The sequence below is a fragment of the Calidris pugnax genome, unplaced genomic scaffold, assembly GCF_001431845.1.
Source record: "Calidris pugnax isolate Ruff unplaced genomic scaffold, ASM143184v1 scaffold32, whole genome shotgun sequence".
Classification (NCBI taxonomy): Eukaryota; Metazoa; Chordata; class Aves; order Charadriiformes; family Scolopacidae; genus Calidris; species Calidris pugnax.
The window spans coordinates 3,302,332-3,329,212 of NW_015090783.1; the positions used below are offsets into that span (position 1 = coordinate 3,302,332).

Consider the following 26,881-nt stretch of genomic DNA (forward strand, 5'->3'; position numbering starts at 1 on the left):
TGTGCAGTCTGTGATTTGTTCCATCGGACGAGTGTTTTTAACTGAGGAGAGGCTCTGCCTCTGGGTGGAGCGCTCACTCCTTTATGGCTTAACTTACATCCAGAGGAAATGCTTCAAGTTCAAGTTGGCAAGTCGGGCAGGGCAGCTGGGCTCTGCAGCCACGCGCCTGGACGTGTCCCTTGCAGGATAGTTTTGGGACTCGGCAACATTTTCCTGTCCTGATTAACTCTTCTTATTCTGGAGTCGACTGGAGCTAGAGTGGGCTTTATTTGGCACAGATTTACCATTCCGTCCATTCTGGGCTAAAATTCTGTTCTATTCCAGGCTGGGATCACAACCATGCCTGCTAACTGCTGGGTACAGAATAAAGACTGTCTATATTACAAAGCTTGCTGGGCTGTTGGGGACCTGGTGTGAATACGTTAGATATATATGAGGCTAGACAACAGGAAATTCTGCAGAAATCTCAAGGTTTTGGGGGTTCTTCTAGCACCTAGCCGAGGCAGCATTGTGAAATTACACAAACAGGAATATAAATTACAAGTTGAAGAAGAGGGCCTACTTACTGGAGTTTGTGAGAGGAAATAAATCCAAGCCCGTGGTTTCTTTTTCTCTTCTCACCAGAAAGAAAAATGTGTAATGAATGTCTCATGTCTGAAACACTGGGCTGGATTCATCAAAGGGAGTTAGTAATTACCAAATTGAGAGAATCATGAAGCGCTTTTCTAAATTTGAAAGGCTCATCAAGAATAGATCAGGAGCAGGCAAAATTAATAGTTATGAACTCATTTCCATAGAAATGGACTTATTAGCAAGCATGCCAGCTGCCTAAAATTATAAGGTCTTTTCCTTGTGCTTGCAGGAAATAATCTTTTTTTATAAAAGTAATTTTGACTTTTTATTTTTTATTGCTCATCTAAACTAGGGTTTGGCAAAATCCTTGTAAACCGGGAAAAGACTTCACTGGACAATAGAAATATTTAACTGAAAAGAGAAGAAAGATGTGGAAAGGGGAAGTGATTTATAGTCCTTGGATTCCATCAGACTCTTCCCAATTGTGCAAACTTATTTAAGAGAAAAATGGAATAAGTCTCAAGAAAAAGCTGAAAAATCTTTATAGGATAAAGTTTGGTTTAGCAGGATTTAATGGCTGATAACAGCATGAGTTACAGTCGTTATCTTCTCTGCTAGTGGATTTTCCCACTGGTAGCGTTTTGTCTTCACCAGGCTGTTGCAGATCGGGCAGTGACTACAAAGACCAACATATTGGCCACCAGCTACAAATCAAACTAAAAGCTGAAGATTTGGCTTGGCAAGGTGGAGTGACTTCTTTTAAAAAGGGTTATAGTGTAATGCTGCGTAGCCAGGAGAGAAATTTATATACAGGTGTTGCAATGTGGATTTATCAGCTAATGGAGTTGACATAAGTAAATGCTAACCTTTAAGGTCTTGATTATGGTTTAATGTATCTCTGGTTTTACTTTAGCAACCTCCATCAATTTCAGTGGAAAAAGGCAGTGGTCTCCCACACGGTATTAGAGAAGATGGTTAATAAATTGCAGGTATTATGAATATAGTACCAATCTTCCTGCTAGGAAAGAAGCCCCTGTAGCATAAGAGATGCAGCGGCCAGTAGGAAAGCACTAGTCTGAGCAAGAAAGAAATTCACTTTTCAGGTTTTATCATGGATTCATTATAGTTGTAACCTGGGAAGAGACTTAGAACAAAGAGGGTGGATTAGTCTGTGGGGTACTCTGTGTCCCAGATACTGTAACGCTTGGCATTGCTTGAAGGGTGAAGCTTTGTCCTAAAGAGGAAAAAGGGAAACCGTAAGTTTAGAGAAAATTCATTGACCGGCTGTTCTGAAGGGAACTGGAAACCTGCTGGTGAATAAAGGATTCCAGAAAGTTGAATACTGGTTTGCTAAAGCTATACACTCAGTGGAGAAACTCTGTAAGTGAAAGAGAGTTAGATACAATAAGTCCATCTCTTTCAGCAAAAGTCCGAGTGAAAAGAAGTGAATCCTCCTTTAATCAATATTGATATGCTACGTGATTTGCTTCTGAGACAAAGCAGAAAAGATTTGACAAGCCATGTTGCTTCACCAGCTAATGATAAGGATTCTCTTTGGAACTAAGACCTAGGAAGTCCTGGGTCCTGGGAGACCCGAGAAGTCGGCTTTGCTTTAGTTCTATATGTTAATATTAGTTTGATCTGAGGAAGGTTTATGTGTGCGAGTTGCTACTCTTTACTAGATGCATACAGACTCATTTCTAATCCAGCAGTGTATAACCATGTCCGCCTTTAAATGAAACTTATATCTGTTATAGCTACACAGCCGTGCTAAGGATGCAGTGAAGGTCTTTGCATATTTACAGGCATAAGAGTCATTTTACTCCCTGGTAATTGCTTCAGCTTGCTATATAGGCAAGGCACACACATGCTTCTCTTGGGGAGATCCGAGTCCCAGACTGTCTTAAAAATATAAAATCACTATTATGGTTACTTTTTGGATGTGTGAAAAGGGAAACAGGAAAGGAATAATTGAAGGCATGATGGACCGAGTCAGAGAAGTGCGTGTCAGTGGAACATGTGGGATGGATTTATCAATGCAGACTAACCTGACATACTATTTAACTGGTGAATCTAAAGCAAAACGCTTTGTGTTTTGTTCCAAATTTGAAACCACTCGTGGCTGTTTTTGTGAATGGCAACTATTGACTTGAACAGATTGAACCTAAATTGCAGATCTAAACATACCTTGACAGGCCCACAATCTAGACCCATAGTTAGTGTAAAGCTCATCTCTGAATTTTATTTCTCTGTTGTGAGAAAATTATTTTTATGGAATTTAGATAAAACAAACTGCCAGAAGTGATACGCAGAAAATGATGAAGTTGAGTACTCCGTCGTGGTGCCCACAGTGGTTATGGTTTTAACAGAAATGTTTTAATTATATCCCTAGTATTGTGTAATAATACTTATCTTAAAAGTTTTTTGCTGATTATCTGGTTGCCCGCCCAAAAGATGCCTTTAATAGCTTTTAGTTTTGCCTGGAGGTGGATATTATCTTTTGTCAGCATGGAAAATATTTATCCTCCAGGCATTGAAGCATATGTTTGTGGTGTTTGTTGTCAGAAAGAAAACACAAAAATCAATAATTCCTGTTCAGAATTTTGTTCCTTTACAATGTGCCTTCAAAAACATATGGCAAAAACAGATTCTGCCTCTGTGCAGTTGGGAAGAGGAAAAGGATGTTTTCAGTCTCTGTTCTTTGTAGCAGCAGGTTAAAACTTTGTGTGAGCACAGCTCTTGCAGTCACTCTTTAGGGTAAGGGCACAGAAATAATGTACCATGGGACAGGAGAGAGCGTGGGTGATTACTGAGGGGTGCCTGCAGGCACAGGACACATCCCCAGATCGGGAACAAGCCATCTTATGCTCACAGTTAAGAGCACATTCAAGTTGTTACAGAATAGCCCAATGTGCTGCAAATTCAGGTTCTAACCTGTTTTATGAGCATGTACCCATGCCTTTCCATCCTGCCTCCCTGTTTTGCAAACTGCATCAGGTCTTTGCACTGCAGGTGTCTGTCTGGGAAACTGGGGCGGGAACGTATATGCCACTTTCTAAAGTACTTTAATTTTTGTGGAAGAAAACCACTGGATGAGCAAAGGTCTGTTTTCTAAATAGGTCCCTGCTGCGGTTACGCCAAGTGCTGTTGCTTAAATCTTGGTGTCTGTTTTCTTCTCTGTAACATGAAGATAAGATCTGTCTTTCTAACCTGGGGATTAATTATTGATATATACATAGTGTTGGACCAGAGAGGCGTGCTACGTGGTGTTAACAAAAGAAGCAGAAGTAATTTTTACATACAGTTCTGAATGCTATGCATTTACATCCAGTTCTTTACCTTTAAATTTTTATTTCCAGATGAGAAATATATGATGATTGCCATATAATTACAAGTCTGCACCACTGACGAGAAGAATGTGTTCATGAATTGAAAATAAGGATAATCTACCTCCCATTTTTTGTCCTGTATAATTTCTACAAATCCATTTGTTCACTGTAATAAAGACAAGTTTGGGTTTGAAAGACTTCCCCCCCGTCCCCCCTTACCCCTATACAAGAGCTCATTTCTGATACAGCATGAGGAATGGCCAAGTGCTCTGCTGTTCTTCTGGAGCATCAGTATTTGCAGCAACGAAATTATAATAATGCTATATTAAATAATTTAGCAACATCTGTGCAATGCAGTTCCCTGGGTTTAGGGCTTATTCTGTAAGTTCATTGTGATTATGGAGAATGAATGCCTGAATTTAATGGGAAAAATGCTTCCATTTCAAGTAACTAAAAGATATAGTGTAACCCTGTCTATAAAGTCTAGCTATTTCCCAACGTGTAGTTTGATTTAGGTTTCTGTTGGTGTCTTCAAGTCTGCATGTTGAATTTCATGGTAAATCTTCTGGTGAACAGAAAAGAGAAATCAAAATATATTTTGTTATTAATTGCTGTTGTGGGCAACTTTGTGTTGTTTTTTCTTCCAGAGCAAACATGTCCTCCTACGAGATCCTGCAGATGGACTTTGAGGTTGACAACACGAGCAGCCTGGCAGGGGCCCAGCAAATTACGTGGCAGGTGGAATACCCTCGAGATGACTCTCTGAGCGAACTGGTGGTCTCCGAGATCTTTGTCAGCCGAACCATGTTTGTGGGGATTGTTCCTCTTGCGATGGTAAGAACTTCCTGCTGCTTCTTATTGCTAAATGTTTCCGTTGATTCTCGTTAGTATTCAAGGGAATGTGAGCCATTTTATTATATGCTACTTCCTATGCACCTGCTGCAAGTGATTTAAATGCAAAAAATACATTTCAATAATATTTTATTTACCTGATAGGCCATAATGGCTCCTTGGAAACCATTTGAGTCTTTTGTGAAAATCCTTTACCGTTTGTGGATTATTGGCCTGGTACATGGTAATAGCTCCTTTGGAGCCATTGTCTTCTGGTGTATTAAAGCGACTGCCATGCATGTGCTTTAAGGGTAAATGTTACAATTAGTTGGGACATTTTCAATGAAATAAATTAGCATGCATGTGTGGGTAACTTCATTGCTAAACCAAACAACTGGACTGTTTTCTGCTTTGCTTTTCCCCAAAGAGCCACACAGTCTAGTGAGCTGCAAAGTGTCAATTTAATAAAAGGTCCATTTTGAGTTACAGGGAAAGGACAAAATGCTTTCTAAATATGTAGGTGTTGGCCATATTTGCCAGGCAGGGCTTAAGGTATATGTGTGCAGAAAGCTTGAAGCTAATGGTTTATTTAAAAAATGCAGATATTGCCTTCTAAAATCAAATGCGCCTTTTCTAGGAGGTCTATGTTTTGGCCTGATGGACATTTTAGTACTAGAGCTTACACATGACCAGCAATTTCAGTACGGATATTTTCGTCTAAAACTTAGAGAAACAGCCAGAGAGCCTGGATATTACACCAGTTCCCTCAGAAACACTGGTAATTTTTGTTACTTCTCATGAACATTTGCCCTTCCTTTCCAAGCCAATCTGTGCTGATTTTCTTTCTATTACACCTTATAACTAACAAATACTGGCATTTTCCTCTGCATGACCACTAGTTTCTCATACTAGAACAGAGGCAAGGAAAGGTGCTTGTAAAGGTAAATAAGACCCTAGTTTATTTTTATTTCCAGTTCCTACTGCCAAAGGCTACACTACTGGCAGCCCAGTGATAGAGGAGAAATTATATGCAGAAAAGTCAATAGTGGTTTTTTTTGAAGCATGTAGGAGATGAAACAAAACTCTATTGTGTGGATGGAATATTATCAAGTAGTAGTGGTGAATCAGATATGATGGTTCATGAACAGTCTTGCACATAGCATGGCTGGTTTCAAATGGATGGCGTGGAGTTTGTGCCATGCAGAGCACCACAGATGGAAAAGAAAAGTAAATGCAACCCGAAAGCCCATACTGAATGTTGGATCAGAGTTTTCCTGCTGGCTTTGCCAGGGTTTTGCCTGGGTTTCACTCCGTCTCTTTGTGGTTATGGCAGATGATGAGCACTTCAGCTGTCTCTAAATGTCCTTGGCTGAACCTGAATTTCCAGTGGAGCTAATCTAATCTCTCATGCTTTGTCATTGTAAACTAACCATGGAGTGAAGCAAAAAGCGTCTTTTGTGAATTTATGACCTTAGTCCTTAAATGGGGGTCTCATGGGCTATTACTTTGCTGTTGCATGTGAGCATTCTTGGCTGGCTTGGCCCAAGGCTGATAGGAGAATTGATGACAGCAATGGCAGGAACAACAGCTTGTATTTGCATTTCTTTCCCTTATGTTTGCCAGTTTGCAGTGCTGCTTCATTTAACAGTCACTAATTGGTGCAGGTTCTGGCACTGCATTGCCTGCTCTGGAGCAAAAAATAACTGCTCTGTGCATCACCTCGTCAGTGTATTTCTGCGTCTTTGCCATTGCTCTGAGCATTGGTTGCTGTTCCTTTTCAGTGTATCCAGTTTTTCATTGTAACCAGTGAATGTTTATAGATGAAAACACAGAGTTCCTTGGAGAGTTTAAGATTTGAGCTAAACATTTAATCTTTGATTTGCAAGAGTGAATGTTTTGATGGGATTACCAAAACCTCATAGTAGTTTGGGGGTAATGACACCAGCGTTTGCATGAAAAAGTGCAGCTCAGTCTTATGAAAAGGAAAAATTTCTTTCCAGTAAGAAGCCTAAGGTGGATTCAATAAGAGCTTACTGGAGAAGAAATTAGCTGTGGAATCCTGCAACACAAAAATGAACTTTAATGTGTGGACCTCTTTCTGTAGGCCCCTTTGGTTCTTTTAATATAACGACATCCTCTTCCACGTGGTTTGGAATAGTGCTGTTTTCTTGCTGCAGTTGGTTGTGAGTTTATCTTTGTTTTCCAAGCTACTTTCTTGAACAGGAGAAAATCGAAAGAGCCTGCAGATAATTTATTCTGTCATTGCATTGTGTTGACACTGGAGATAGTGGTTGGGATATTTTTTTCATTACTAGCTTACTTTTTTTTTTTTTTAGATAAAGATATGGTAGACTGCATGGTAACATTTGAATAATAGCTTGATGAAAAGAGCTGATTTCTTGCTTTAGTGAGTTTATGAAGCCCTTAACATTAAATCTCATGTTCTTAACATTTACATTTGGTAGCGAGCTTGAAAGGCATTTTTTTTGGTTTTATTGCTCCTGGGTTTTTCTAAGTGAAAATACAGCTGATTTTTTGTGCATTATGTAGCAAAAAATAGCTCCTTATTAGCAGACAATCTTGCTGTAATGAATTGATATTGCAGATTATTTCTGGCTAGTCCTTTAGTATCAAACCAGCAGTGCATTAATAAGCGCTGGTTCGAGATGCGTAGAAGGAAGCAGGGGCCAGGAGAGTCTGCAGGTGAAATCCTGGCCAGGGCAGCACCGATGGGCTGTGCTCTGCGCCTGCAGACGAGCTTATCCCACATAACTTGGTAAAAGAACATTATGATAAACTGCAATGTCTATATGCTGTGACTGAAAGGGAACAGATATTTTTAAGCCTTGATAGGGACATTAGGAAGTAACTGGAAACTTGTTAGCTTGTGAGAAAAGTAGAAACACTTAGTGAGAAAAGTAGAAATTCTTAGTGTAGCAAAACCAACTGTTCTTCCTTCTGTATGATACCTGTAAAAATACTGTGAGTTTCTTGGGGTGGTTTCCATATTTTTTTGGAAGAGGAGTGAAATATAATCTTGGAATACTGGGAACTCCTCCCGAACTATCCATTTTAATTTGAATGACCCTCCATATAATAAATGTGTTATTTATTGCCAATTTTAGTTCATTCAAAATACATAAATAAAACATTTACACTAGTGAGAGAAAATAAAACAACATTTCATCTTGAAAGAGCTCCTTTCTGCATCATCTGACAGTTCTCCCCAAATCCTTGAGCTCCTTCTAATTGAAACATCCAGTTTCAAGAACTGCACAGGGCCACAGAATTGGGATTTCCAAGGGAACTACATCCAGATGGAAACAGCACAGTCCAGTAATTTTGGATTTGCTTTCTGAAAGTCGTATCTCTACTTCTGGGTGAGCAATGTGGGTTCTGTGCACAGTGGGAAAGTGCACAGAGAGGGTGCCATAAGAATGCAGACTATCCCGGGCTGGCATGACAAAGAAAAAAGAAAATGTCAAGATGGGTGATCACAAGTGCGTGCAGTCTGCACCGCTCTCTGGAGCTGATTTGGATGGCAGCTGTGATAACCCTGCTTCTGCCATAAGGGTCGGCTTTTCTTTGCTAAGTTGTTCTTAGGGCTCTGCCTGTAAATCAGATGCCTGCTGAGAGGCTTTGGTCCTATAGCACTTACAGAAGAACATAGTGGGGAACGCTCTTGTTAAACTATACTCTCATTTTCATCATTCCCAGCTGCTGAGAAGAGTATGGAAAAGGAAGTGACCCAGTCCGTGTGCATACAGCCAAAGTTGAATGGGAAAACACAGTTGGTTTTCCTTGAGGAATATTTTGAGATGTGAAACTCCTAGTTTTTGTTTTGTCCAAACATGGCCTTATTACCTCTTAGCAGGTGACCAGAGCACCAGTTCAAGATCAATTTAGAGTGCAAAGTGCTTATTGTCTCACTGGCACCGTTTCCAACCTTGTGTAGAATCTGATCCCAGATGGTATTGCTGCGTGCATTTTACACCATTTTAGAACAGGTTGTTTATTTTTCCTAGTGTTCAATGTTCATTGACTTATGCTGAGATGAACACACAGGGTTCTGGACCTCACATACCTGTCCTACCTGGCCTTTGTTTCATAAACTAACTGATATCCTAAAGTCCTTATACCAATAGCCTGTGGTTTGTTCCTGGAAGGTTTTATTTCTGTAGATGAGGGTAGATTTTGAAATTCACCCTTTCTGAGCATGAAAATTGGATATATGCATAACTTTCCTCTTGTATAGCTGTAGAGGTATAAAATTATATGTATTGAGACAAGGTGTTATAAGATATCCATCTCTAAGTGTGTAGGAAAATATACGATTCTTTCTTAGTTACTTTTTTTCAGATTGCTTTAGAAGTGGTCAGTGAAATTCTAAGTTCTTTGGACAACAGGCTGAGGAAACACAAAGCTCAAAATGTAGCAACCTCTGAAATCCTTCCGGGTGCTGCTGTTTTAATCTCGGAAGCTGTGCAGCTGAGTTCCAGTTAGGAGGGAGAGTGGATTTGAAAATGAATAAAAACCTACGTGTGTGTATTCCTCTATAAGTACAACTTTCCAAGTCATTCTAAATTCATTTTCTGTGAACTGAGGCACATAAAACACGTGAAGATGCACTGTCCTGTAAGTGCTAGAGCATTTTCTGATAGCTAAAAGGGATTGGATGGGCCTGCTTACAATAGGGAAAATAAATAAATGCTAATTCCTAAAACTCCATGCAAATTAACAAATTATTTTTTCTGTAAGTACTCTATTATTACTTGGTATTTATATAGTGTTTTATATTTTCAGAACACTTTACAGACATTAATTAATCAGACCTGAATAAACCAAGCTTAATGAGAATGGAAAATTAAATGGAAATTAAGTCACTCTTATTCAGTTTTACTGGTTTCTGAATTATTTGTAAGTCACTTTTCATACTCCTAAAGGTACTTTTTAAAACACTTTAAAAATCTTACAGTACTATTGCTTATTATTGCTAAAAAACTGTTTTGGTTAGAAAAGAGGTAGGATTTATACTGTGAAGAACTAATGACAGCACAGATGAGTGGCTTTGAAGAATGGAAATGCTGTTTTATCACCTAAAGCTGTGCATAACTATTTAAGCTGATTTAATTCAGGTAAAAATGCATGGATGGGAGGATTACTCCCTTAATTTGAAGCCTATTTCGAAGCTGGAATATTTGATTCCTGGAGGTTTCTTTGGAGGAGAATGGAAAGAATATTTAGTTTCATCTAAGTTTTTACCGTAAGCTTTTAAGATAAAAATCTGTTGAGAAATTTTACCGATAGAAGAAGAAGTCCATACTGAGGTTGCTATCTGGGGACAGCGTGTGGGCTTCTAGCTTGAGTATTGCTGCACCGTCCTCTTGCAAGATACAAATACCTAAATACCTTTGAGGATCTGGACCCGGCTGCTCAGTTTAACGTTCCACGATGCAGTGAGTGTCAGATGAAAATGTCAGCTGCTTTGCTCCTGTGAGGCTTATCTTGTTTTCTTTTTGACAATAAATGTCTCTGATAATTGATTCTTCCAGCATCTGGTGTGCAGATTAACATGTGGAACTAATGTCCCAAAAAGTAGAAAGGTGATCCATTTTCATCATGTTGAGTAGAATAACAGATCACGGTGAGGAAGTGGAACACAACCATTTGAAGCTCTTTTAAGTTCCACTGTTTTGTTATGTTATTGAATATCAGGAAAAGAAGCCACCTTGTTATTTGACCATTACTAACTGTAAACACTGCAGGTGATTATTTTAAAATAAGTTTTATGGCATTGAAGTATGATGTGAGTTGTGAATCTGGTTGATGTCTAATGCATCAGTAGGTGTGTTTTAGGCATCCAGCAGGTCTGTCAGAACATTGTAAACCTGGATCTAAACTAGATGCCTTGATTTGTCTTCATATAATAATTTTGCGATATAATAGTCTGCAAAGTAAAAGTGTATGTCCTGCTAATTATAGAAATCGATAGCACAGATAAATCTGTTCTATCCAGTGGTGATATGATTCTCACAGTTATCTCTCTTGATCTAAAAAGACATAACCTGCAATTTCCATAGTTATGGAAAGTTGTTTGTAGCAAAGTAGTCAGCGGAATCTGACTCCTGGGGTACAAGAAACAAACACTTCGCTAGCATTGAGCTTGTCATCCAGGTTTCTGTCACAAATAAATGTGATTGGATTAATCTGTTACCTAACTAACAGCTGAGGGAAAGTAATAAAAAAAGAAAAATCTAGGTCTTTTAAAGAGTTTCTAGGCAACCAGGAACTTAGTCAAAGTAAAGAACAAGACATTGAAGAGATGTATTTTAACTTTTTTTTTTTTGCAAGAAGCCTCCAGCTGAGGCTGAAGGCTTGAGGAACAATAGGTTTAATAATAGACGAATATCTAGCTTTCTCTTCTTATTGAGGAAAATGATGGCTTGGTCTGTGACTGGCAGTGCTGGTGTTTTAGATATACGTGCTACAGATCCTTTCTTGTAAAGTAATAGAATTGTAATTCCCAGAATGTCATTATTCTAAAGTGTTTTCTAAATACAACAATCAATATTTTACCAGTGCTCTGAGCCCCTCAGCCTGAAACATTTCTGTATATCCTAGAAGTATTTAATCTATGTCTTCAGAAATCCTGTTTCGTCCCCAAAAATGTAAGCTACTGGTTGACTAATGGTTTACTAATGTTGTGAATCACGTAGAACTGCAGATGACTGTATATACTCCAGTGAGGTTTCTTTTAAATGGGAGGCTGAATAATAGCGTCTCCAGTTATTGAAGAGATGTATTTTAACTTATTTTTTTTTGCAAGAAGCCTCCAGCTGAGGCTGAAGGCTTGAGGAACAATAGGTTTAATAATAGACGAATATCTAGCTTTCTCTTCTTATTGAGGAAAATGATGGCTTGGTCTGTGACTGGCAGTGCTGGTGGTTTAGATATACGTGCTACAGATCCTTTCTTGTAAAGTAATAGAATTGTAATTCCCAGAATGTCATTATTCTAAAGTGTTTTCTAAATACAACAATCAATATTTTACCAGTGCTCTGAGCCCCTCAGCCTGAAACATTTCTGTATATCCTAGAAGTATTTAATCTATGTCTTCAGAAATCCTGTTTCGTCCCCAAAAATGTAAGCTACTGGTTGACTAATGGTTTACTAATGTTGTGAATCACGTAGAACTGCAGATGACTGTATATACTCCAGTGAGGTTTCTTTTAAATGGGAGGCTGAATAATAGCGTCTCCAGTTGCTGCTAGCAAATGTACTGACAAGAACACCCAGAAAAATTGTCCTTAAAGATGCCCGTTTCTATAACTCAGGCAGAAAGGAAATTGCTGAGTGCAACATTTTGCTTATTTGTTTTAGAAAAAGCAGGAATGCAGAGTGAAGGTGGCTTGGCTGGTTGGTTGGTTGGGGGTTTTTTTTGGTTGGTGGTTTTTGGGTTTTTTAAAATGTATTTCAAGCTTTGGCTGCCGAGTATCCACTGAGGAACAGGAGGCTAAACACCATTTGGGATGAATGCCACCAAATCCCCATTTGCAGAGGAAATGGCATGGCCTTGTGTTTTTATTCATGGAGAGTCCACCACTGTCATATTCTGATATATCTTTCCCAGGAAGGACTGCATGCCTTTCCAGCTTTAAGGTTTGATTAAAAACACAAAATACTTTTGTGGGAAGGCTTTGCAAAAATGATTGACTAAATGATAAACCCTGCCTGAAATATTTGGGTTTGCCTGCGCTGCATCCAAGAGGCAGGACTTGGGTGCCTGGATGTGCTGGGAATGTTGTCGCGCGCCTGGAGAGCAGTAGTCTCTGTACGCAAACCCTCGAGCAAGCTGAGGCCATGGCACAAACTCAAGACAGATCCACATGCATCCATATCCAGCCATGAGCTGCAGTGGTTCTCCATGTGGAATGATGCCTATGTGACCCTCTAGTCAAATTAGCAGTCATTTTAAAGTTTAGAAATCATGTGTTTCCTGGCACTATTTCTCCTGTTTTGTAACTTTTGTCTATGAGTCTGCTGAGATTCTGTCCTGCTCCATATTCAGATTCTGTCACGAGTCTCATTCATGGCGATTCCTGTGACCTTCTTCGGCGAAAAGATTTCTTCTGTGCATTCATTTTAATTCAGTACAAGTTAAAAGGTGTCTGAAGTAATGTGAATCTGAGTGTCTGTGTTCCTACATAGAACACTTTTCAAACCAGTATCAAAAAGGAAGTGTTTAAAAATAAAATAAAAAAAACCTTTAAAGAATTTATTTTTCCTACAGAAATAATTCTTCCTAATGGCAGCATAGCTTATATTCAGATACCAATTAAAGGAGAACATTCACATCAAGATGGAAATTGACCCAGACTTGGAAAGAAGCTTACCTTTACCTTAAACTAAAATAAGAAAATGTCAAGCTTTACAGCCTCTTTTCTTCGCCCTCTCTGGGGTCAGTTATAAAACCCCAGAACGCTTAATCCTGAGTGTCAAAAATATCAGAATAGGATCAGTCATTTCTAGCAAACCCAGATGATTTACATATTTTTTAGAGGTTGGTTAAAATGTATTTATGTGCACAATGTCCCATATGTGTTTATCCAGTGCACTTAATGCATATTTCTTACTTCAAATAATTCTGACCTTTGGCCTTCCAGTTCCCTTTAAATTATACAGTGCATCTCTGTTTTACTTTACATACAAAGTGAACTGCATAGACCATGATTTTTTCATTCACAAAATTCATCATTTCACGGGAAAAATATTTAAAAGTAAATTAAATATAAAGTAGATCTTCATTCCAGAAATATCAGGGATTATCAAGATTTTTTAAAAAATAAAACTGGAATCTATGACTCCTAGATCATAGATTTCAGTGTGAATTTTAACATTAATTAGTGGGAGCAGGATTGAAGCCTTGAGCTTCCCTAAAACCTCACACTGGAGGGATTGATTTTAAACTCAAAGCAAATTAACTACTGCGGAGAGAGCACAGAATGAGAAAAAAGAAAATCTTCTTTTGTATTATTATATTTCCCATGCCCATGGCAAGTGTTTTATGTCTCTGTAGCAGAGACAGTATCTTCTGCAATTATTACCATCTTCAAATTAATTGTCTTAGAGAATTAAATGCTTTTGTTTTGTAAGGCTGTTCTGACAACCACAGGGTGGATTTTACGGAGAAAGATGAAATTTTAAAAGATTTCTTGGAACACATCAGCCAAAATAAAAACCACTGAAGATTTTATTTAGTTTGATCCAGAGGAAGTCTTTGACTTTGAAATAGGCTGGAAGAGAGACGTGTGGGGAGCGCGTGTCACGAGGAATGCCCTCATGAGCTTCGCTCCCACTGAACAAAGCCAGGAGATTTCAACATGCTTTGTGAACAGACATTCAGAAAAGCTATTTTAGATTGATCAGAATTGTTTTACAGCAGAAAAAAAAATTTCCTTGTAGAACAGAGGTGTTTGATTAAGCTTGATTAAATAATGTGCAAATATTTAATTTTGAAAAAAAGCTTTTTTAAAGTGAAAATGTCCCATTCTGAATATGGCAGAGTAGGAGCATTTAGATAATGTCAGCCTTTTTTCTCAGTGTTTTTCCGGAAATGAAATTCCAGCCAAATCTCCTCAATTTCATGAAGTGTTTCAATTTTAACTGGACTGTATTTTCCAAAGGATGTCACATTCTTTTCCTTTCAGTCTCATTCTGGGCATCTGAACTAGGTCTTGGAATTGCTCATTGTGAACCATTATCCCTTTTTTCCTCTGCTCAGTTAAGCATACTCTACCATTTAATTTTGAGAGTAAAAAAGAAAGAAACCAAAAGAGAATTTGCTATTGGTGGGACAAAAATAATGGCATTTTGAGTGTTTCCATGAAAGCAATGTGACATGACAAATTTTAAGAAGCTGTGTGAATACTATTAATATTTATGATGCACTCAAGAAAACAGCTATTGTGTGCCACATCCATCAAAGATAAGAATTGTATTCAACAGTGTTGGTGATAAACATTGAATGACAATAGCTAGAGATTATATGAGGGATTTCATACTCATGTTTTATGCCTGCTTGAGTAAAAGCACCATGTTATTCCACTGTGAACCAATAATTTTCTTTCATGAAATTAGATACACTTGCTGATACTTGTAATAACCATAGTCCAAAACATTAATGAATATGCAGGGTGTGCTGGTGCCAAGTGCTTCAGAGATCCTGTTGCAAACTACTCAGGATCAAGTCCTAAAGGCAGCATTTTCCACTAATCCTCCTCTTGGAAATCACTCTGAAGCTTACCAAATTGCAGTGATTTGACCACATATTGCTAGTTGTTTGCAGTTTGGATGAATGCTAATGATTACCCCATGAAACAAAGGCCTTTCCAGCATAGCAAGCTGGCTTTTTATATCTCATGTTTCTCTTTAAAAAAGTTTTGTCTCTCCACCACTAGGAGTGGGGCAGAATTGCCCGTGCGGTGGGAACGCCTGCTCTGATCCCACACCACCATCTGTCTTTAGATAACATGCCCATGAATGTCCTAAGCCTGGCACCGCTTTTCTTCATTGTCATCACTGTAAAATGCAGTTTTGGAACTAATTAATGATCATCCAGGCAAGCAACTGCTGGGGAGAGATAAAAGGGACATTTCTCCCCACTCTTGCTCTTAAACACTGCACATCTTCTCCCTGTGCCAGTGGCCATGCCTGGCAAGGGGCATGGTCTTGTCTTCCCCCACTCCTGGTCGATGCTGTGTCTGCTCCTGTGATTAATCTCTTTGACACGGAGGCTGCATGCATTGCCACTTCCATGTTCTTTCTGCCCTACCTTCTTATTAAAAGTGTGATGCTCTGGAGATACTTTACTCTGAAGATCAGACTAATGATGTCCGAATTCTGCACTGCACACCCCCATCTTTGGAAAGAAACTAATTCAGAGCTGATCGACAAATACCTGTAGCGTCTTAGGTCAGGCATTTCTAAATAGAGCTGCATTTGGAAGAGTTAATGTGCTGTCTATATATTAAGGGTTGGAGGACATTCAGGTATTCCTGCAGCCAGAGTGGTCTTGGGTCTCTTTGATCCATGTGGAGAGTTACTATTCTTGTAAAACCCTCTCCAAGGATGAACAGGCACTAAATTCTTGTTAGAAGTGGTTCCGATAATAAATGTGCAGAGGAAAATGCTAAGAGGTGCTCTTCCACTGAGCTGATACTGCCGTGCTGCCTCTGGAGAGCTATTTGGTTACCTCTTTTCCTCTAGGTTTGCTTCTTCTATCTTTATGAAAAATTTGCTGATGGGAGTTCAGTGTAAGCTGATGGAGGGATCCCTTGACAGACTATCAAGAGTGGTAGGGCCTCCTGCAGGCCAGGAATAAGGGCACAGCGAACCTCTTGACAGAGTGATTGCAAGAGGGATGAGCTGAGCCAACCTGAAGTGATTTCTGTGAGCAGCACAGACCATTAACAGGACCCACACTGGGGAAACACAGTGTGCTGGATGGAGCTACAAAGCTTTTACTTTGTCTACCTAAAATGAGACTCTTCTTGTTCCTTAACAATTGCCCAATAATTTGGCTCATCTGTAATTTTTTCCAGAGTGCTCATTCTGATTTTATTGCCAATTAACTTATCATTCCAGTCTTGGTCTATAGCTGATTGGCCAGTAATTTGAACTAAAGCCCTCATCAAAAGGGCATAATTTGTAAAACAGAGAAGAAATCTCAGAGATACTGAAATTACTGTTAATTAAATCAGCACATGAATATAATAGGCACACGTGAACAAAATTATGTTTGTTTTTGAGCTGTTCTGCTAGCTGGAGAGTAAGTCTTATTAGGACTATTTATTTGTCAGCCTGTATTTGTAATATGTGCAGCGAGCTGAGTCCCTTCTGCATAAATTAATTTTGTATTGTGTATACGTGTACGAGTGATACATATAGTTCTTAGCTTATGCAAACAGATCATGTTCTCGCCAAGCAGATGCTGTACTATATTGCTTATGTATATGTTACACTGAAAGCTTTTCTTTTTAAATGGTCATTTGTATTTAACACAACTCTTGTTCAAAACTGGCGTTGACCTGAATGTAGTTACTTCTGTTTTACATGGTCCCAATATCAGTTAGGCTTAGGATTTATTTTACATGTAATTTCTATTCCTATAATTCAAATACAATAGCATCATAAAGATGGAGCACAGCAGCAGTCAGCTTTAGAAGTTGTAATGTAGCCTATAAACAGCTATTGTGTATAAAGACATTTCTTCCAAAGGTGCCTCAGCTTTACTGAAAATTCTAAGCTACAGCTTTATTAAGATAACCAAGATACTCTAACACGGTGCTTTGGGACGTCCTTGTAATATTGTATGTTGCTCAATTCTGAAGTTCTTGAATTAGCAGTTTCACAACTCTGTCTCCTGTGGAGCTGGAAAGCAAAATTGCATTTTGTACTGGTTGGCGCTTGTCTGTGAGCTCCTTCAACAGCAGTCCAAGGCAGAAGACAACACATATTTGTGGGGCTGGCAGGAGTGAGGGCATCAGCACTGATGAGGGCAGAGAGGAGCAGGCGTTACTAATTCCAGGTTATTTGAGAGGTAATAAATGCATTCCCTGCTGTAGCTAGAGAAAGAAATGGATCCAGTGAGTTTCAAGGGATGAAATGGTGGCATCACGCTGAAATCTGTGGTCAAGGACAGGGAGAAGCTAATCGATTTTTGCATAATCTTTGGGACCTTCTAATTCTGAGTTGGTAAATGCATTGAAGTGGCAATGACTCTTGTCATTCCAGCTTGCTTTCCACAGCTGCTGGGAATACCACTGCCCTCAGTGCCAGGAGACCAGTACTGGCGGGCCTCCTGTACCGGAGCTTGGGAGAGAGCCTAAACCTGCTCTTCTCAATTCCTGCAGAGGAAGAACCTTGCCCTGACTTACACACTGATCACTGCCAGTATTTGTTGTTGCTGCTTGTGCAGCCTCCCAGTAGGGTTGTAGTAAAGAGTAGGAGGAAAAAGGCAGAGAATATAATTCAAAAATTGCACTTCATTCATCCCCCTTCCTGCATGTGTCCTTTCTCCTCATATTGTTTCCTTGTGGTCAGGAGCAAGCTAATTCCTGTAGTGTTGCCCTGGTTCTGTGAAAGAGGAGCCACCAGAATTGAAATTTGATAGGAAGAAAACGCAGCGCCATTTGGACACTGCAGCATTTTGGTGTGCCAAGCATGGGTTAACAGACTTGATGTTCTTCATGTTGCTAGAGATTTAAGTGACAAACAGAATATTTGATCTCTGTCTCTCATTAGTGTGTCACTTCTTCCTTGGAGTATGGATGTCAAAATGCATTTGATCTGCTGCAGAGTTAAAGACACTCATTGTTTCAGCCTCCATTTTGAAGCGCACCTAATGAAGAGCAAATTTCAAAGGGAAAAATATGCCATTGAATTCTGTGTCAGAATAGGGAGCTGTAATGATTGTTTAGCTTTTTGCCTCTAGATTGCCAGCTCAAATCTAACTCCATTAATAGAAATCAGAGATGTTTATTGTGTAGTATTATCTGGTTTCTAGGTACCAGCAATTTATGTTAAAAGCAAAACTCCCGCCCTATGAAGAGTGATAGCCCTGTGATTGTGAAGTACTCCGAGTCATGTTCATAGAATTTGAGATGAGATTTTCAGGAGCATCTCATGGCTGGATTTCTGGAAGTTATAAAGATACCAGGCTACAGATAGTCACTTCATGGAATTTTTTGAATGGACATTGCTGTTTAGCTCTGTTTAACCTCGCTGCAAATTGTGGCTCTTTTAGATACTAAAGACGGGTATTTTCAGTGTACTTTCAGTGAGTTGTGTCTAAGTCAGCTCAGTTACATTGACAAGAGGATAGAGCAGTGACACTGGGATAATGGTGAGCAGAAGCTCAGCTGCCCTGTGGTACCAGGAGTTTCTGCACTGGCTCCCCAGCACCTCAGAAGAGGTGACACTTCAAGGTGGCAGGATGCAGGAGCTTCCTAGTGGGGCCAGTGCTGAGAACGGAAAAGGGAGTACGTCTTACATGGTGCTGGGCAATATCTTTTAGTCAAGTAGCGATGTCGCAGAGATTTTAAGAGAGTACATAACTTAGCATGGTAAGGAGAGATGCAAATAACTGTTTTCATGTCAGGCAAATGACATATTTTTCCACTGTTCCCCCAGTTCAGCTATTATTTTTTTTCCTTCTGCTTGTGTGCTTTTAAACTCAAAGCGAGGATGATGTACTTCCCACTTCGTCTCCACTTTATGGACTGTGAGGAGCAGCCTGCTCTCACTCCCTCATCTTGAACCTTTCTTACTGTACTCAAATACTCACAAAATGGGTATAACTTTAATGGTTAGGGCAAGTGGGAGACTTGGGGTCCAGTCTCTGTTTCACTTACTTTTCTAGAAGTTTGTAATGCACATATATATCTAGGGACTTTATTTGCTTGGCCTAAAAGGAGCCTATGCAAGGATTTTTACTGGGGTATTTGCGTAACAGGTACAGCCTTTAATAAAACCTTAGCTGCATTGGAAACTCCCACCCAACATCCAGTTCTAGGCTCTCTGAGGGACTGATGCTGTTCAGCAGCAGCAGATTTAGTGAAGAAGAAGTAACCAACAGGTAGTTTGTAAAAATAAATTGTTAGAGATCTGTAACACAGCTAAAAGTACTATGATAAATTCCCAGAAACACACGCATGCTTGAGCTTTTGCAGAAAAAATAATAGCATTCACATAGGTTTTGATTTATCAGTTATTTTCAGTTGTAAAATTGACATTTAAAAATTAGAATTAGTTATTGCTTATAAGTTGCATAGGTTATTTTCTTAATTACATAACTTACATAAAAAAATGAGCTGCAAACTGGTTTGGGGTTTTTTTTGTAAGAACATTTTTACATTGTTGCTAGTAACATGATTATCTGCTCAAGAAAAAAATAACAACAACCCCAATGGTCTCCATAGGTCTCCCATAATGTGACTTTCAAGCCACAAGTTAGAATAGTTTTTATTGGTGAAAAAATATTCAGGTTAAGAATTATTCACAGAAGCTGATAAATGACTACATTTTCAAGTTTTCCTAACTGGTCGTGATCAATTCACAAAGAGGAAAAGGAATGCAAAATTCATCAAATAAATTATTCATTATATTCACTCAGCTATAGCTAACAGTGAATTGTCTAGACAGTAATTACTAATTTTTAACCTATGTATGTTCACATAACACTGTTGTGTGAATAGCTTCAGAGCACAGTGGCTTGAGATAATAGTAATGGATGTAAGTCAACTAGCAGGTGATTTTAATTGGGAAATTATATTGGATTTTTCTATTGAACTTCCATAAAACATTACATAAATATTGAATCTTCTTAATGTTTTTCTCCAGTTGAAAATATAGGCACACAGAGTTGTGTGCTAATTTGATCAGTGGATAAGCAAACATTTTATTTTTTAAAAAATTTCCCTGTAAAAATCTCCAAAGAACCATTAAATTCAGAATACAGAAGAATTTATAAGGAGTCTGCTGCAATAACAACGTTTTCCATTTCAGTGATGATTTTCCACTAACTAGTTTGTATGGCTCGTTAAGGTGGGGGGTCACATCTATCTGTGTCAGTTTCCTGGTGTGCTGCAACGCACTCCCAACGGCGCAAGGAACAGAGACCTCAGTCCTTCCCCTTTATTGCTATGGCAAAAAATCAAGACTTTGGGGGGATTCCCTTTGTTTCCTAGGCGATGCAAAACCTCTGCAGTGACAGATCTCACCTCCTGCTTAGCTACCAGCTGCCTGGGGGATGTGTGTGCTGGGATTTACGTGGTGGGGCTGGTGCTTGAAAGAGGACCTCAGAACAGTTTCACGACAAGATACTTGGCCACTGCTGTTGGCAAGTCAGTGGTCCTGCGAGTCCCTCAGCACTCAGCAGTAGCAAAGATCTGTGCAGTAGATTGTCAGTTTTGTGGGTGTGACAGTGAAGAAAATAGGTTTTTATATTCCTTTGACTTTTTTGCAGAAATCTCTATTACCATTACTTTTCATTAGAGCAGTGTTAGATTGAAAATAAGGCAGAAAATCATAATCTTGAATGGACTTGTTATTGAAGCATGTACCCTGTGGACTAATTGCAAGTTAATAATTTTGTGGTACTCAACTGCTCTGAGTTGATCAGAAGCTGTCATTTATAAAGCTCCTCCATTTCACTTAGGGTAACATGCCTTAAGAGAAAAATAGCAGGAAACCCACACAAATGATTGGAAATTATGCAAAAACTAGGACATTGCAAAAGAATATTTGCATAGAATTTTGGGTTTGTGTGTGTCAGTTTAAGCTACTTCCTTCGGGGTATAGTTTATAGAGAGGTACATTAAAAAATAACCACGTGTAAGTCCCATTAACCCTAATACAAACTCTGATTCTGACTTCCTATGTGCTTAATGTTATCTTAATGCAATTTGATTTGATATTTAATTGCAGTAATTTAATTAATGATTCTGTAAATAAAAAGGCTAAGTTGTTCCTTCCTACACACAAAGATATGCACAGCTAGCAGCTCTCGTGGCTCCTGTGAGACTTGAATTTATGTGTCTTAGAGCAAAATTTAACCCTAAGGATATATGATAAAATGCCCAAATCCCAGAATAACACTGTAATGGTGTTTGGATTGGAAATGTTACAGTATTAGTTGAAGCTTACAGGAGGAGAGTGGCATTTAAAAACCAAACCTAGAGATTTCTCCCTAATAGTTGTCGACAGGATAGGTCACGGAATTGCTTCCTTGTATAACAGGATTCCATTTAAAAGAGTTTACAAAGACTTAGTTATTAATAAAACTGTTATTAATTGGATAACTTTCTATTAAAATTGTTACAGAATCCCATTGGCCCAATGGGTTACTTACAAGCCAAAGCTTATAGGCGTTTATAATCCTTCTATTGATGTGCCTCTAACCTTCTCTAACACATGCTACTCATGTCTGTTGCACACTTAAAATGCCTATTAAATATTGATTAGTCTCCTTATAAACCATTTATAAATAGAAGCATGTAATATAAAATGTAACCTAAAATCATTAAGGCTACATGGTGTGCAAGTTAATAGTAGCAATCTTGAAAAGTTAAGGAGTGCATGATTCAAGGGAGTTGTATTCATAAACTATTTTCATAGCACAAGGTAGTGGAGCTCCCATTGAAGTCAGGGAGCTCCTATAGCATCTGCTGAAGGCTTTGCTGTTTTTAAAAATCTATGTATAAACAAGAATTGACATAATGCAACTTCAGATGCACCAGGTAGGCTGAGTTCTTTTTCCGTGGTTTTTTTGTTGTTTTCTTATTTTTTAGGATAGAGTAGGGCTGTGTGAACTACAGCTCCAAATATTTATGCAAAGGAGGAGGAGCATCATGTATTCATGTATGTAAAAGAGGTCCAAGTTCCATGGTGTTGCTGCTGTGAAATGCATAGATATTCTGCTGATGTTAATGGAATTATACCATATTCACTATATAATAAATCACAGACAGCTGTTTCTAAATCAGCCCCTAAACTGAACCAAATTCAGCGTAAGTAGTGTCCTACTTCAGGATAATTGCCTGCTGTTAAGCTTGGAGGTAAATCACATTTATGTCCCTTCAAATCCATAGCTGGTTTATGTGAAATCTGAGTAAGACGCTTTGCCTGAATTTGCCTTGCCCTGAGTTTCCATTGCCATTTCACTTACTATTATTGCAGATACCTTTGACGGACTTTAAAAGTAGATCTTATTTTGGAAATGGCCCTTGACCCCTAAGGATAGACCCAGATTTGTGTGTACCACCATTCTGTTGTGATTAACAGGATATTTAGATAGGCAAGAGCCAACTCTGGTCTGAAGACTGATGTACTCTGAAAACCTACAAAACACTGACATTCAGTGTGGGAATGACAAGTACAAAAACCTCAGGCAATAACGGCAATCAGCAGGCCTTTTTGTTATGCAAAGAAAAAAAAAATCAGATAGATGGAAACAACAATAAACCAACAATGATTCAGAGTGCTTTCTTTCAAAACATCTCTTGCAATCTCCAGCTGCTTCCCTTTTCTGTCACATCTCACTCCTCAGAGAAACAGCAGAATTGGTCAGACGCTTACTTTGCTTGGCAGTTTTCACTCATTACTCGGCATCTCTACCTGTCCCTCAGCTCTTAAAAGTCCAATAATTAAGTGAATTCCAAAGAGGATTACAATTGAGAATCAAAGGGTATAAATGTGATTTCGCAGGGAGTGCTGAGCATGACAAATCATTTTTGTGCCTAGGCCTTATTTGTTCTGAAATGAGTTTCATTTCGAAACCCAGGACAGATTCAGCGTGTTCCAGTGCCGAGTGTCAGGTGCAACTTCTGCAGGTCGGCTCTTGCAAGGCTTACTGAGACTGGGATACCTTTGCTTAAGAGCAAAGTGCCATTTTTGTCGTGTTTGTAGTCTTGGGAGGAAATAGAGAGACATGCATGTGCAAACCAACCTCCCATGTTATTGCCTTCCCTTTGGAAGAGCTTGACTGAAATCATTGTGTTGTAGAGGGAAAGCACAAGGACATTGTGAGGTGGACTCGGGATTCCTTATTTATGTGGCTAGAACAGACAGGAGATCTTGATGCAAAAAGTTTCCAAAACATGTGGTCTAAGTGTACAATGGAAAGGAAAACTTTCTTGAATATTTTCCTGCCGCGATGATGCCTGCTGTGAGAAGCATCTTAGGCTTTCACTGCTACAGAAGTTGGCTCGTGTTTCATTGATAAATGAAGAAGTCTCTCACATCAGAAAAGAACATTAATAGCATGCACGTGTGTGTTTGCATGTGTCTGTGTATTGAGTTGCCTTGGAAACACGGGGAGAAAGCGCCATGAACCAGCACACGCTTTCCATTTATGGAACACTTGTGCTATTGTAAAACTACATACAAAAATAATCAAATTCATTCATCCATTCTGTGAGCATCTTGCCACAGATCGCAGCGTGCAGCATCTGAACCCCATGTAAAGATGACAGGAAGCCACTTTGGTTTTCAGCATATTGTTGAGCAAATGAGTTGACCGGTGAAGCTGCTAATAATGGGGGGGGGAAGTATGCAAATTATTAAAAAAATTGGCAATGCTCCAGGTGTATGTTGAAGTTACTAATATATAAGTCCGACCTAGAGTATTCACATTGCAAAACAAAGCGGACAATTTTACCTTACATATAAGAACAGCTGTTTCAGCATATTGGCCTCAAAGACAGGATGTTGAAACAGCTGTCCAAGTGTTTTGGAGGTTAATCTACTCAATTAATCATTGTGTATTTTTTCTCAATCTATAATAAGGTTTGTACCGCTCCTTGTGGGCATGTGAACAAAATATTAAAGATTTAGTCATCAGTGAAATGCATATCAGAAAACTTTGTGTGAGAAGAAAATCTGTCTTCACAGTGACACTGGGTCTTGTTGCCAATACAGATGCTGATCTCAGCAACCAATCTATGGTGGTTTTTTAAACAGAAGTTTCAGGGGAGAATCACTACCAAGATAAGACTGTGAGATACAAAAAGCCCAGGCTTCTGCACAAAGTTCTGTGAAATATGTGAATAAGGACATTTTCCGTTGCCTGGTGTTTCCAAGTCATCTGGGAGCTTCCACCTTGAGTAACCTGCAAGGTGCAATTTCATGTGATCCAAACCAAAACTCTTCAGGCTGCAGCCTGGACGTGCAAAACAGCTCAACCAGTTTGGTCTCTGATAAATAGCCAAGGGCTGCCAGTGTGGAGATTGCAGGGCAACCTGAGTTGTCTCGCTCTGGTGCGTTGGGATGTGTGATGCTCATTGTCCACGCGAGAGCTCCTTGGAGCAGCTGGAAGTTGCACATCAGCCCCCTTCATGTGGTGCTGCAGAGGTAAGAACTAGAGAGATGCTGTACAATTAACACAGGTGTGGTCGTTGTAATTGCAGAAAATAATTTTCAATGAGACTTTGCCCTGGAGAGAGGTGTGTTCTCAGGTGTGCTGTGGTCTGAAAACCATGCACACATGAAATGGCTGCTGCTCCCACCTCATCTGAATTCACTTCGCAACATTTTATGAATGAAATCCTGGAACCTTGCACATTGTCTGCATATTCACTGCCATCAAATTGCAGACAGCCACTGTCAGAAAAATCCCCTGGCAATCCATTTGACCAGAAATAGATAAAATCTAAACATCATTTCCAACCTTTCTAAATATCACTGCACATGTAAAAATAGCAAAATCTTTATATATCATATCCCAGTCCACCTTTCATGTCAATGGGTTTTTTTAATCAAATATAGGGTTTCTGGCTTTGTTTTCCCCAAGAGACCATGCAGAATGAGTGGGATGAGCTATCATAAAAGTTGGTGAAATATAGTCTACAGTAGCTACGCACAGCTATGCTTAATGTGTTCTAAAGTCTGTTCCTCTGTACTAATTTTCCCAGATTTGAGGTTTATTCCCCTCTGGACTGAATAGCAATGCATACTGGAATAAGGGTTTTTAGATTGAAACTCTGTTTATAAGATTCTTGGCCAAGAAAAGAGGGGGGAGGAGGGGGGGACCAAAACAAAACAGAAATGCTGCTGCAAGCCATGGCTGCCTGGAGACAGCGCTGTCAGATGGCTGCCTCCTGAAATGCTTCTGCTTAACATGTCTGAGGTTGACTCTGTCTGAGGCTGTTTCTGTTTCTCAGCCTCATCAGCAACACAGCCCAGCGCTACTTGGCCAGGAAACTTGCACATCATCTTCTCTTCCACTCCTGTCACAACTTGTCATTAGGAAGAAGTAAGGTCGCAGTTTTATTCTGGGTTCTTCTCCATAACAGCTTTTGTCAGACTGCACTGGATATGCTTACAGGAGTTTACAATTACAACACTACTCCGGGGGGAAATCCAAAACTAAATCAACGACAACTTGCACAATTCCCTTCATTAGCAAAGAGGAAGAAAATCAGTATTAGAATGCCAGATACTTCTGCATTTAAGAGACTGTAGCCTTTGGGCAGATAGTTAAATGTCAACGTCATTTAACAAAAAATGAAAAACAAATACAAAGGTATGTTTGATGTAGTTGTTGTGGTCCTGTGCCTTTAGAAGTTGGGCATTGGTTGAGCACTTTGTACCGTATTGGCCATGAAAAGAACAAACATATGTCCTTCAAAACTAACCTGCAGTAAAGCAGGAGAATGTGGAGTGTGGAGTGAAAATTTTGATCATCTTGTTCTGCTTTTTATTAAAAGGTGCCTTCTGGCAATAATTCCTGGTCTTTTGGAAACTGATGAAGCTGCATTACAGCAAAGGACAAAGATGTGTTGAAACACAGTTTGTTTCAAGTTCCAGTTTATCTGTTTTCAGATCATTCCTCTTGCCTAGAAAATTTTAAAATTCAGTAGTGTAAATGAGATACTTTACTCACCACGTTCTCACTAGTTTCTCTGTGTTGACTTTCTTGTTCCCAGACTCAGGTTCAGCTTTTGTAGATGAATATTCTCGCCTAGGTTTTGCATTCATATCTTCATGGCACGGATTTAAACATAAACATACTTAAATTGTGACATGGCCATTTTTTTCCTAAAGTGTTGTTCACCAAAAATCTGAGAAGAACGGGTTGAGGCTGTGCTGAGATGGTGTGGGACATGGTGCAGTGTGGGGACATGTTCTATCTCTGGGTCCTCAGCTCACTGCGAGGTCACAACACGTGCAGGGCTGAACTTCCTTTGCTGTGTCGCTGTTTGTGTTCTTATGAAGGAGACGTGAAATGCTAGTCGTCTTTGAATGACAGATTTTATAATGTGATTTATGTACAATCACCCCCTTCTTGGAGGAACACTTTAAAAACAAAATGTGGGAAGTACTGGCCCACATCTGTGCTGTGCGAGCGTATTTCAACCACTGAGGAGGCGAGATGTCATCATCAAGGGAGAACATGGCTGAATACTTCAAGGTGTAACAAAAGAAGGGAAAGAGCCAAAATTATAGGGAGAAGTGGAAGGTGAGGAGAGCTTGCTCTTTTCTGTGTGGTAATTGTATAGGGGTGCTTTCAACTGAAAGCGCTTTTGAGCTGGAATTCTATGTTACATTTATGAAGGCCTTTAGGTGCAACGCTTTTTCCTTCTTTGTCAATC

The 26,881-nt window shown here is 39.3% G+C and overlaps 1 protein-coding gene across 1 annotated transcript in view; it reads left to right on the forward strand.

Annotated features, from left to right (window-relative positions):
• Positions 1–26,881, forward strand: part of TMEM132B (transmembrane protein 132B) — a 213,272-nt gene that overhangs the window by 128,120 nt on the left and 58,271 nt on the right. The window contains exon 4 of the mRNA XM_014961024.1: positions 4,550–4,736. Coding sequence (XP_014816510.1) covers positions 4,550–4,736 — 187 coding nt within the window. The remainder of the gene's footprint in view (positions 1–4,549; positions 4,737–26,881) is intronic.